General features: G+C 47.3%; 5 protein-coding genes across 5 annotated transcripts; 1 reads left to right on the forward strand and 4 right to left on the reverse strand.

Annotated features, from left to right (window-relative positions):
* Positions 1-173: 173 nt before the first annotated feature.
* On the reverse strand, positions 174-2074 carry PENARI_c003G05485 (GMC family oxidoreductase; the record flags this gene model as incomplete). The annotated part of the gene is made up of 3 exons (XM_022628378.1): positions 174-388; positions 447-1661; positions 1729-2074. The coding sequence occupies 3 exons, from the start codon at positions 2072-2074 to the stop codon at positions 174-176; spliced, it is 1776 nt and encodes a 591-aa protein (XP_022491531.1).
* Positions 2075-2623: 549 nt separating this feature from the next.
* PENARI_c003G09755 (alpha/beta fold hydrolase) lies at positions 2624-3577 on the reverse strand (the record flags this gene model as incomplete). The annotated part of the gene is made up of 1 exon (XM_022628686.1): positions 2624-3577. The coding sequence occupies one exon, from the start codon at positions 3575-3577 to the stop codon at positions 2624-2626; it is 954 nt and encodes a 317-aa protein (XP_022492125.1).
* A 1627-nt stretch (positions 3578-5204) lies between these two features.
* On the reverse strand, positions 5205-6434 carry PENARI_c003G04548 (uncharacterized protein; the record flags this gene model as incomplete). Its single annotated transcript, XM_022628315.1, has 2 exons — positions 5205-5505; positions 5560-6434. The coding sequence occupies 2 exons, from the start codon at positions 6432-6434 to the stop codon at positions 5205-5207; spliced, it is 1176 nt and encodes a 391-aa protein (XP_022492105.1).
* A 1885-nt stretch (positions 6435-8319) lies between these two features.
* PENARI_c003G12422 (glycoside hydrolase family 28 protein) lies at positions 8320-9703 on the forward strand (the record flags this gene model as incomplete). Its single annotated transcript, XM_022628856.1, has 5 exons — positions 8320-8571; positions 8637-9059; positions 9120-9249; positions 9311-9395; positions 9451-9703. 5 exons carry the CDS (start codon positions 8320-8322, stop codon positions 9701-9703), a joined length of 1143 nt encoding a protein of 380 aa, XP_022491764.1.
* A 1052-nt stretch (positions 9704-10755) lies between these two features.
* Positions 10756-12220, reverse strand: PENARI_c003G01696 (NAD(P)/FAD-dependent oxidoreductase; the record flags this gene model as incomplete). Its single annotated transcript, XM_022628117.1, has 2 exons — positions 10756-11604; positions 11654-12220. The coding sequence occupies 2 exons, from the start codon at positions 12218-12220 to the stop codon at positions 10756-10758; spliced, it is 1416 nt and encodes a 471-aa protein (XP_022491487.1).
* Positions 12221-12285: the final 65 nt, after the last annotated feature.

Raw genomic sequence — 12285 nt, forward strand, 5'->3', positions numbered from 1 at the left:
CTGTAGTACAAAGTCCTAAATGTCGCCATAAAATCCCTTCCCTCTCAAGTCATACATCATAGCAGCCATAGAATATATCTCAAACCCAAATCCGTCTATATGTACACCAGGACAATATCATCGCGATCACGTACCCAAATCGTTTCCTCGTGTGATGTCTGAACCGTAACGCTCTAGAATATATATCTCTTTTTGATCAGATCTGACGCCATTTCAGCAACAGCGTAGAGGGTACTTGTCAAGTGACCACAGAGCTGGAATGGTAAAACAGAAGCATCAATGACGCGGACGTTCTTGGTTCCGTAGACTTTGAGCTCAGGGCTTACCACGCCTCCCTTGTCTCGCGGAAGCATGCTAGCCGTACCAACCGGGTGGAAGTTTGATCGATCTAAAGAAGAGTTAGCTATTCGTCTAGGCCGTGAGCACGATATGGAATAGATACTTACAGTTTGACTTAACCCAACTGCGCCATGTAGAGTCTGACGCATTCTCAGAAACACGATCTAATCCCGGAGCAAACTCCTCGCCGACAAATTGACTGAGAGGAGCGGTTCCAAATGCCTTGCGAATGAACTTGGCCATTTCGGCTTGAGCATCAAGATCCTGCTCAAACCTAAAATAGTTCGGGTTGATAGAAGCTGGCTTGAAGCTATCGGCAGATTGAATGTGAATACTCCCTCTTGAGAAAGGGAGCAGAGGCCAGTATTCACTGGAGAACGAGTGTCCAATGGGAAGGAAGACTATCTCTGCATAGGGAACTCGTGATTTGAAGATCAGGTCGTGCTGGAGTTGAAATGCCTCCAAAAGATGGGCTTCTTGAACAGCGCCGTTTGAGGAGTTAGAGACGGCCTTTGCGTAATCCTCGAGGCTGGATTTGATAGATGAAGCAATTCCGGAAACACGGTTCCCGTATATTTGCTCAGCTGACGGAAGCGCGGAGAAAGTTGGTCCACCGATCCAGAATTCCTCTCCTGCGTAGGAGAGACCATTGTTTGTTTGATCTTGCAAGTTCTCACCGACTGTGGGAAGATTAACCTTGACAGGAATATTATGCTTGTCAAGGATATCTGGATTTCCGATGCCCGACAGCTCCAGTATCACGGATGATTTCAAAGAGCCAGCCGACAAGATGACCTCCTTCGAGGCATATATTACTTCATTCCCGTCGGGGCCAGTAACTTCCACCCCAATCGCGACAGCCAGATCATCTGAGTTGTTGTCCCAGACGATCTTTTTCGCTAGGGTGTTCGAGATAATCTTGAGATTATGGCGGTTTTCAAAAGGCCAAAAGTAAGCTCGAGCAGCATCTTCCCGAATGTTGGCATCTCTGTCGACAGTATTTGGATGTGACGTGAGTCCCACCATATTGCCACCATTAACGTCGCGATTGTAGGGAACACCTAGTTCAGAGAAGGTTTCGTCAAGTATAGGAAGCACACTGCCATTGGTCATCATCTTAGGCCAACCGACCTTCAATGGGCCTCTCTCCCCATGGTAGCCGATATAGTAGTCGGCGCCATCACCAATTTTATCTGAAGTTGGCACCTGGAACCCTTCTGATTTTTGGTAGTATGGGAAGAGGGTCCTCCAATTCCAACCCTTATTTCCAACCTTCTCCCAAAGATCGATTTGAACCGTTTCAGCCCGAGTGTACGACATTCCTGTTGGATGAAGCAAAAATTAGCATAAATAGACGGTGATATCCATAGACATATGGACAAAGCTCACCGTTGATAGCGCTCGTCCCACCAATGGCCTTTCCAGCACGCATAATTTGCTGCTTACCGCCAGCATATGTCTGATTCTCAGTCAAGTAGGCCCAGTCGATCTTCGTTCCAAAGCTTCGACCGTAGCCTGTCACGTCAGTAACATTAGCATTGCCAAAGACAGAATCCCCGGCTTCAATGACAGCCACGGTGTAACCTTTCATCTCCGATAACCTGTTTGCAACAACCAACCCACTTGTACCTCCGCCAACAATAACAAAGTCATATCGTGAGGCTGAACCATCTTGGTTCCTCCCTTCCGCTGCACCTAGTAGAAGTATCCCGAAAGCAAGGGTGTACACATGCATTTTGATGAAGATCGTGTGTGGGGAAAGAAGAAAGGATCATCCCCTTGCAAAGAGGAGACCTTTTTTAAACAAATGCCAACGTGGAAAGTAAACAGAATGCCCGACGGGGCCAATTATTCAGCTCCCCCAGTGACCCATGACGACGACTGGAATGTGGGCCTCATGCCTCAAGAATGTTCTGTACAATTTATCTTAGCCTGCTACACACTACGGTGCCTAGGCAACATTTGCTTCTACGTGTAAAGTAAAATGGGAAAAAAAAAAAAAGAGTAAGTTGAGCCGGATTTAAATCGGGCCTCGCTATCTTCCACGTGAGCGTTTCTCGGTTTACTTCTTGGAATAACATTATCTGGCAGAGGCTTCTTATTTTGGTTGCACACACTTTCCACTTACTATCCCATTGTTGAGGGTCTTCTTAACTTTTAGTTGAAGTCATATCCCGCTTCTGTTCTTTACCCATTAGTATAAACCCACATTATATCCACCCTCAACCTCTACATCTGGCCAAAGCAACCTTGGGAAGTGGACAAGACATAGATTGATTAGTATCTACAGGCTCGCTTCCCAAATAGCAAGAATCTCACTGGTAATCAATTCTGGCTCGGTAGCCATGACTGCATGTCCACTGTTGGTGGCCTGAACAAAACGGCTATTCCCCGACAAGCGCAATTGCTGCATCTGCAGATCACGATCGAAAATGTCAAGTCGATTTGTGAGAAACTCGTTCATTTCCTGCAAATTCTCTTGACGACCGCTGCCACTTTCCTGGGCTGCCATTACCAGACGTTCAAGGTCGCGACGTGAGTCGCCTCGAATCACGGTGACCGGGCGCATTTCCAGCGGACATGTATCCAACTGCCTCTTTTCTCTCAACGCAGCAGAGCTTTCAAGCAAGAGCGCCCCCTCTTTCTCAAATGTACGCGCCGAGGTTGGGAGACCTTCGTCTATTCGGATACGACTCAGCTCTTCCTGGGTGAAGGCATTCTCGTGTAGTAGCCCGATGACATCTAAATAGTCTCGTTCACCACATAGCGCTCGAATGATATGGAACGGAATGCGAAGCTGGGGATGTGTATTTTCCTGGTTGGCATCGACAAACACCATTCCGGCTATCGCACCTGCACCTGCCGCAGCGAGAAACTCACGTATGAGGATGCCTCCATAGGAGTGGCCGACCAGGATGTATGGCGGGCTGATATTGGCGGCTTGGAGGGTATCAAGTAGCTCAGTGGCCACGTTGACTGCGCTGCGCGGTGTTTTAGACTCTGGGCTATGTCCATACCCAGCACGATCATAAGCGTAGCTGCGGATACGAGGATCTAGCAACCGTTGCACCGCCGCCCAGCAGGCGCCAGTCTCTCCGAGTCCAGCCTCAAAGATGACGACCGGGTGCTTGGGCTGTCTCGGTGCGCCTCTGGTAAATACAAATAATCCCCCTCCGTTGGGTCTCTCGATAATACCTTCTCGTGCCTCGCATTGCTCCCAGTTGCTGCTGAAGGTCATGTTAAAGGTAGAGATGGTAACTCTGGAATATGGATATTCTGGGAGGGAGGAAACTGAGGTCAGTTCCAGATCTTTCGGGGACGTTGGAACAGCAAAGGTGGTACCACCTTGTGACAAAGACAAATGGTGGTACCAGGAGTCTGTGCCATCCCTGTTCCTGTTGGTAACTACACTCTGTATTGGCCACGTGCTGACTGGCGTTCTCCCCCCTCTGTTAGTTTTACTGGTGTCGTGTCATACGTGGGAGAGCCAGTCTTACATGTGAATAGGTGAATCCTTTTTTGGTACTCAGTATGGTTCAAGCTTGTCTGCCCTTTGGGAGTCTAAAGGATACGAACACTATATTCAAGCATATCGGTGGGCTAGAGCTTTGATACGTTTCCTCCGAAGCTGAGTACGTGGGTAGTCAGAGTCTCTCATTTATGCAGCTTCTAGTGGCATATAATTTCACACGTAGCGAACAGAATCGGCAAATAGAATCTGGATATATCGAATCACTTCAGACAATTCGGGCGCATCACTCTATACAATCACGGTGTGCCCTTTACAAAGGCCCGAGCGAACCTTAGAAGTCATCTGAATGTGGGGCACGGACAACCAATGACCGGTTACCGAATAATGGAATGGAATGGTTCGAAATAAAAAAAAGAAAAACAAAAAAATTCCGGTGGGCCGGAGTCGAACCGGCGACATTCAGATTACAATGGTCAATTACAGTCTGACGCCATAAACCAACTAGACGACCGCCGGATGGTTGTGATGAGGGCCCCGAATTTAGCATTGATGACTGGAGATCCCACGAGTACAATTTAGGCCTGATTAATCTGGCACCAGCTTTCGTCTTGCACGCACCAGGGGACATAAAGCGTCTTCATGAATACAATCTCCTCATAAATAACCTACTAGTCAATCAGAGATTCTTTCAGTCTCAATCATTTATCATAGTCTCATGTAATTGAATATATGATGAAATATGTTGGTAGCTGGTAGCACCGAGCAAGGCTTCGGATATATATATTCCAACGCAATAATCTTCAAGCCCATAAGACGAATACCCAGCAATCAAATTTCAAGGGTATTAAACCTAATAGATCTTCCACTAGTACATATAGCAGTAGTCTGAATTATCTTGGCCTGTGAGGCCATGGAATACCAAATTATAGAAGATCCTACTCAACTCTTCGGCTCTGGACCGATTCCGAGTCATGAGAATGACCTGGGTTAGGATGAAGAGACCAACGCAAGCAGCAGAAATCACGACATGGACGAGGAAATAATGTAGATACTGAGGGGTACCTTTTTGTCGAAGGGAGCTCCTGAAGTGACTATCGCATCACTCTATAGCGAACCTATGACAATGAAATTACTTCTACCTACTAAAGTGAGAGTAACTCATCCATTCTCTATTACCTTGTCATATGCATCTAGTCACCCAACTACCGCCATGACAACTCAAGATACTTATACATGAACGCCAAAACATAAAGTTAAAATAAAATGCAAGGCCAAGAAAATCCCAACAGTGCCTTCTGGCTCTCACTACACCAGGAAAACTTTTTTTGGTTATTTAAAGGAATCCTGGACAGCAAAAACCAAGTAACAGTAATAGAATAGAGCGGTCCCCATATTAAAGTCGATAGAGAAGAGTTCCAAAGCCGAGACCATCGAATCCCCCTGAGCTAGTGCCATAGTTTCCACCACCACCCTCAACACCACCCGTGGAGTTTGAGTTCACCATGTCGCGATAGGCATCGGTCCACGAAGAGTTGAGACCTTTCAACTGCCCATAGTGAGCTGAAAGAAGTTCAAATCCAGGACGAATACTTCCACATGAAGCGTTCGAGATAAGAGTCTGATTTCCCTGGTAGCTCTGGTATAGTGTGTAGGGAACGTCGGAGCCGACATTGTATTTGGCGACGTATTCGGCGCTGGGAAATATGGTTAGATAAAGGCATGATAAGTTCAGATGCAGTTGCGCTCACGAATTCAGAATCTGGTTTTCATACTCGGCAAACAGATCGATGCCCTGGTTATACGCCTGCTGGGCAATCACACCCCAAAGCATCATATCCAGTGTAGCATGACCTTGGTCCCGACCAGCCTCCTGGCCCTGGGTCAAGATCTTGCCGGAGCCAGACTCGGTGTAATTGGCGATACCGAATACAGGTAGAGCCCCGTTGGATGGCCCTGTGCGGACGTAGTTGACAGCATAGTCGAACATGGTTTGATTATCAGTGAAGATACCAATGGCGAGAAGGGACGCTAGGTTGCACAGGTCCCAGTTGGCATAGTAGTGGTAATAATCTTGCCCATTGTGTTCTTCCAAGAACCGAGTATTCATTGATGCAAAGACATTGGTCAACATAGTCCCTGTCAGGGTTTTGTTATCGCTCGCCCAGCCGGAATAATCGCGCATGAACTCGGCTGCATTGGCCATCTGGTATCCGTACAAGCCGGAAGCTAAGAACTTGTCGCTGGTACCTTCAATGTCCGTGAGCGATGCGGCCCACGAGCTAAGGATATTGACTGCAGCATCAGCGTAGCTCGTGTCTTTGGTGACTAGCCAGCGAATCGCGAGTTGATACGCAGCTGCGGTATCCCGATAGAGAGACGGATAGTTCTCAGAGTCCACCCCATTGTACCCGCGATAGACAGTTTCTTTTGGAGTGGGCGTGTAGGATGATTGTGCATACGAGCTGGAAGTCAACAAGGTCCATGTCGAATTCCAAGGCTCATCCGCGTTAGCCACATGAGTCCGGATGCGCTCGAAATCCTCTGTGGTATGCAGCGCACCGGGGTGGACAAAGGTGGCGGTCACAGCAGTGGAGAGAGAAAGTATAGAAAAGAGAGAACGCATTTTGAACGAACGCGATAGCAGATGTGTCAAATGCACAATTCGAGAGGTTTAATCTCGGGCGCTTGCACTAGGAAAACATCCAGCATGTATTTAAATTTCCATGTTTAAACTCTGCAGGAGCCAAGAAGCCATGAGACACTCCTATATGGAGTCACTGCTCGAATGTGCAAGTGATCGGCGGATTTAATTGCACTGGAGTACTCTAGAGCTGTCGTTGTTTCATGTTGACGGCACGGTTAAGATCGCTCCGACCTGCGACAGAGGTTTCTTGTTGTGATTATGCTTAATGTCGAAGAGCCCGAACCCGAGTCCGAGGATATAGTCTGTAGATTTGCGAGGACTCGAGTTCCAAAACACTGGACCTGCGTTGTACGAGGCTTGAGTGCATGCGGAGGAATTGGCGGAGCGGAGGAGCTGTCGGAGTAGGCCTAGTTGGACGCTTTGCTTGCCAAACATATCGCGCCGATCAACAAGGGGACTGCTGGATTTAGGATTGAAGCCAGTCGAGTTCGGGAGAAAGATGAAATTCTCCCGTTTGTGCCACTGACTGCCTTCGCGATGTTGCCCGAAGACGGCCCCTGCAGAGAAATGAACTGCCTAGATCCTGTATATTCTGCTTGAGATATTAACCATGACTAGGCTTTGTGGGCTGAAAGAAGAATAAGAAATGGACAAGAAATTTCTACGAGGGAAAGGAATCTAACTAATGTTGGTTAACTAAGCCTGTTCGAAACAAGGTGCCTGAAATGCCAGGCATCAAACTCAACAAAAAACCAACTTAATCTTTTCGCATAATAAAGTGAAAAGAATACATGTAACTTATCAGATGAACTTACAATGTGTACAGACAAGATGATATGCGGATATAGTAATCTCCGTAGAAGAGTCTGGTTCCCACAGGTGGAAACATCCGGCTTCGTGGAATCCGTTTTCTCTAGTGTGCTGCACAGTAGCAAACGGCACACTTACCCGGCGTTTTAAGAAGCTTCGTGCAATATTAATTAGCTTACTGATCGGCAATTAATTTATATTCGCTTGGTTTCGGGAGAGAATTTACCCATCTTTCTGCTATGGTTTCGGAGTATTGACGAGCTATTGGGAGACAACACAGTTGTCCACCGCACCACGAGTTCATTCGCTGTTATCGTTAGGTTTATGGCTCCAAATCACTTCGATTAAGGAATGACTTCATGCAATCAGTTTTATGTGGATGGATGACGCGGCGGAATACTAAAATGTCAAGGAGACAGGGGTTATCCTGTGTGACGCGTTCACGCCGGGTGTATAGTACACAGGTCGTTTATAGCTAGGTTGAAATGTGGCGCTGGGATGGTTGTCGCTTTAGTTTGTACTTAGGACTTTGGTAAACAATTTGTAGGAAAAATACATCCCGGGATCGGCGTCTAAATACATGAGATAGGTCATCCAGGTGAGTAGTTCGCGGAAGTGGTTATCGAATAGTTCTGCGAATTGGAAGCTCTCGCATATGTCGAAGCATTGTGGCACTGCTTAGCCATGAGACAAGAAACATCGAACGTTTGACCCCAGCGGAGACATTCCTCCCATTGGCTGTTCTTAGTTTATTTCCTCACAAAGATCCTCCGGATACGCTAAAATATGACGCCCCTGATGCTTGAAATTATCCTCAGCTTATACAGTGTCATTGTGCACCAATGAGAGACATAGAGAGAGGAGATGACCCCAGCAATTGGAGGATAAAACATATGTTACTGCTTATACTAAAACGCTCCTTATAAAATAGATGAGGGATAGTCTAGACCAGAGGCCATATATCGAAAATGTGTTATAAAGGCGTGGAAATCCAAACACCAGGATAAAAATCCAAAGACTACAGCTCGCAGGACTCCCAGAAAAAAGCACCACAATGTCCAGAATTCTCGGGTCCCTTGCACTTGCTACGTTGGCAGTGTCCACTATAGCATCCCCAGTCGCCGAGCCCGCCATTACTGAGGCTCCAAGCCTTGCCAAAAGGGCCAGCAGCTGCACCTTCTCTGGATCCAGTGGTGCCGCGAGTGCGAGCAAGTCTCAAAAGTCATGCTCAACTATTGTCCTCTCGGATGTTGCTGTGCCTTCCGGAACAACCCTCGATCTCAGTGATCTAGAGGATGAGACTACTGTGAGAATGACCATTCACGCATGCTTCCTCTTTTTTGAATCTTAATTCTAACTACATGATGATAGGTTATCTTTGAGGGCGAGACAACTTGGGGATACGAGGAATGGGATGGTCCTCTCCTCCAAATCAAGGGCACTGGAATCAACATCCAGGGTGCCAGTGGCGCTAAGCTGAACCCCGACGGATCCCGCTGGTGGGACGGAGAGGGAAGCAACGGTGGCGTGACGAAGCCCAAGTTCTTCTACGCCCACGATCTCAGCTCGTCCACCATTACCGATCTCTATATTGAGAACACTCCCGTTCAGGCGGTCAGCATCAACGGATGTGATGGATTGACTATCACTGATATGACCATCAACAATGAGGCCGGTGACTCCGCCGGCGGTCACAACACCGACGGCTTCGATATTGGTTCTAGCAGCAATGTGGTCATCTCCGGTGCCACTGTCTACAACCAAGACGACTGTGTTGCAGTCAACTCTGGAACCGTATGTGCTCAAAATAATTCTAAAACTTATTACCAGTTCTGGAGCTAACATCTTTACTAGGATATCACTTTCGAGAACGGTGTTTGCTCTGGTGGCCATGGTCTTTCCATTGGATCTGTCGGTGGAAGATCGGACAACACCGTTGAGACTGTCACCTTCAAGGGATCTACAGTCAAGAACTCTGTTAACGGTAAGAGAAAAAGATATCTATTGACCCTGTGAAAATTCCAAGACTAACGCCAGAATTATAGGTATTCGCATCAAGGCCAAGGAAGATGAGACCGGGACAATCAAGGGCGTGACATACAGCGACATTACCCTGAGCTCCATTTCCGAGTAAGCTCTACACAATTTCTTGTTTATCATTACAAACGCTAATGGTAATTCGCAGCTATGGAATTCTCATCGAGCAGAACTATGATGGTGGTGACCTCGACGGCGGCACCCCTTCCACCGGTATCCCTATCACCGATCTCACTATTGAGAACATCACCGGAACCGACGCTGTTGACTCCGATGGATACAACATTGTAATTGAATGCGGTGACGGATCTTGCTCCGACTGGACCTGGTCCGATGTGACTGTAACTGGTGGCAAGACTTACAGCTGCGAGAATGTTCCTAGCGGTGCTAGCTGCTCCTAAGTACAGCACTGAGCGTAATGATTGATTTCAGTTAACACGATGAAGTCGTGTTGCAGATTGTGGCGATTTTGAAGTTCGGATAACTTGTGGTCATTTCTGCTTGAAGAGAAAATTAGCGAGTAGTACAATGTATATTATAAGTCACTTTCGACTGAGAAATTATCTGATTTTTGAAATTCCTAATGGATTTAAAGACGGCGATAGTTTGCCAATTATCACATAGTTACACCTAGCACTCTAAGACTAGCTAAGCATATATCATACCAAGGACAAAAATCACCTTTTCATAGTCACCCGCCCCAGGTATGGGAGAAGACCAGTCCGTCATCATCAACTCCCATGTGCTTTGCTTTTCAGCCTTGCCCTCTAGACAAGGGATTCAATTAAATGGAACACACAGCTGCAGCCGAGTCTAATCTCGAATCCTCGCAAGCTCCTCAAATGACCAAGCACCTCATCTAACCTGTGACTGTACGCACACAAACATTTTCGCTGTTGGACGTTGTAGGTGGGGTGTGGGATTTTATATGCATCTAGGCGTGGTATATTTGAAATGCTTTGTTGCCCTTAGTGTCTGCACAGAATTAGCAAATGAATAATTGTTCACGACCTGCCGAGGACGCGAGGCTCTTCTTGGCCTTGCTGGTTTACTTCCACGGCATGAATTGCGCTCTCGACGTAGATTATTTATTGCGATAATTTTACACAACAGGGGTGATAAGTTTTTTTATACTGCCACCTTTATATAATCTATATGATTAACCCAAAGCACTTTAAAATGGGTAAAAAGGAGGTTAAGAAAGAGAGGCCAAAGTAGGGCGAAAAAATTGTATGAAATGGTGTACTCGTTTTAAGGCTTTCGTGTAAACTGTCCTTAACTTCATGGCACTATGCACATATTTATGACCCCTGTTGTAGTTTTCTTCTAAATAGCCTAGCATTCTCGACATGGTTCGGACCATGAATCAATCTTAACAATCTCAGGAGTAGGGAAAAAAGAAATAGAAAAGTTTCTATGTGGGTCATAAATTACATGTTCGCGGTTTCACATCTCAAGGCCTAGTCGCAGCAAAGCTACCAGTACCAATAATATCACCATCTTCTTCCCTTCCAGCCTGTGCACGATCAATACGGAACTGACTTGTCTGGAATAGGCGAGGCATGGTAGTATCCTCAAAAGAAACACCCTTAGAAACCATCTTGGCAAGTTCCTTCGCCGCCAGCCAAATCACCGGCATACCATGACCGTTAAAGCCAGCCAGAATGAACTGACCCTCCTTTTGTGGAACATGTCCAATATGAGGATTAGAATCGTATGAATAGCCCATGACGCCAGTCCAGATCTTGTCAACCTTAGCCCCAGTCTCCTCCCAACCGCGGTACGTGCGTTGCATGTAGTTGTCATAGTAGTCTTTCGCGGAATCAATCAGGACACTATCGTCTACGTTGTCATACCATTGGCTCTTGTGCGGGCGGAAGACGTTCGCAGCGCCACCCACAATGATGCTGCCATCGGCTCGAGGGACGAAATACGAGAGTGTGTTGTCTTCTGCTCGGTTGATATATGAGTTGTTGAGGAGTGGTGGTGTGACTCCTTCGGGGACGGTGATGCGACAGCAAATCCCCTTGCAGGGGATGATGTTCTTAGCGTATTCTGGGAGCAGTCCTGAAACATAGGCGTTGTTGGCGTGAATCACATTCCCTGCGTGCATCTTGCCTCTAGGTGTCTCCACAATGAAGCCACCTTGTGGGTCCGAGGTTATAGAGGTGACCGGAGTATGTGTTTGTAGGTTTACTCCTGCTGCAAGAAGGTCCTTGACGAGGTGCATGATGAATTTGAAAGGCCACATTGTGCCGGCAGTGAAGCTTGCGCAGGCCTTGGCACCCTTGACGCCGCAGATCTAGGGGACGTTAGTATATTTTTAGTTGAGCTATGACAAAATCACATACCCCTTCGACTTGCTCGCCGGTATAGAAAACAGCATCTTCCATGTACTCAAAGTCTGCAGCGACCATCCTATCATAGACGACCTTGGCTTTCTTGGCAGACTCCTCGTTACACCAGACATCGACTGACCGCGCAAGAGTAAAATCACAATCAATCTTTTCTTGCTCGATAATCTTCTTCAGAGCACGAAGATTGGCTATCTCAAACTCGGCAATCTCTGCTCCTGCTCTATCGCCTGCCCGGTCCATATACGTGAGGATGTGGCCATAAAAATCAGGTCTGCAGTGGCCACCGTTGCGGCCAGTTGCCCCCGAACACGCGCCCCGAGCTTCCAGTATCGCGATAGACTTGGAGGCGTCGCCATCCTTGACAAGATGGTACGCTGCACTCACACCTGCATATCCTGCACCTATGATCACGATGTCACTGTGTTCGGGTAGCTGTTCAGTCGACCGATGGTCACTGAGTTCATCACGAGCTGTTTGCCAGAAGCATTCGCCAGGGGTATGGGTCGGGAGACACTTGGACGTGCCGGCAGTGGGAGCGGTGGTTCCGTTTGAGATAGCCATGGTGAGTATATGGTGAAAGAAGCTCGCTACAGTTGTCTTATAGAAGATAGAGTTTATGCCGGTGA

This window comes from Penicillium arizonense (genome assembly GCF_001773325.1).
Source record: "Penicillium arizonense strain CBS 141311 chromosome Unknown PENARI_contig003, whole genome shotgun sequence".
NCBI lineage: Eukaryota > Fungi > Ascomycota > Eurotiomycetes > Eurotiales > Aspergillaceae > Penicillium > Penicillium arizonense.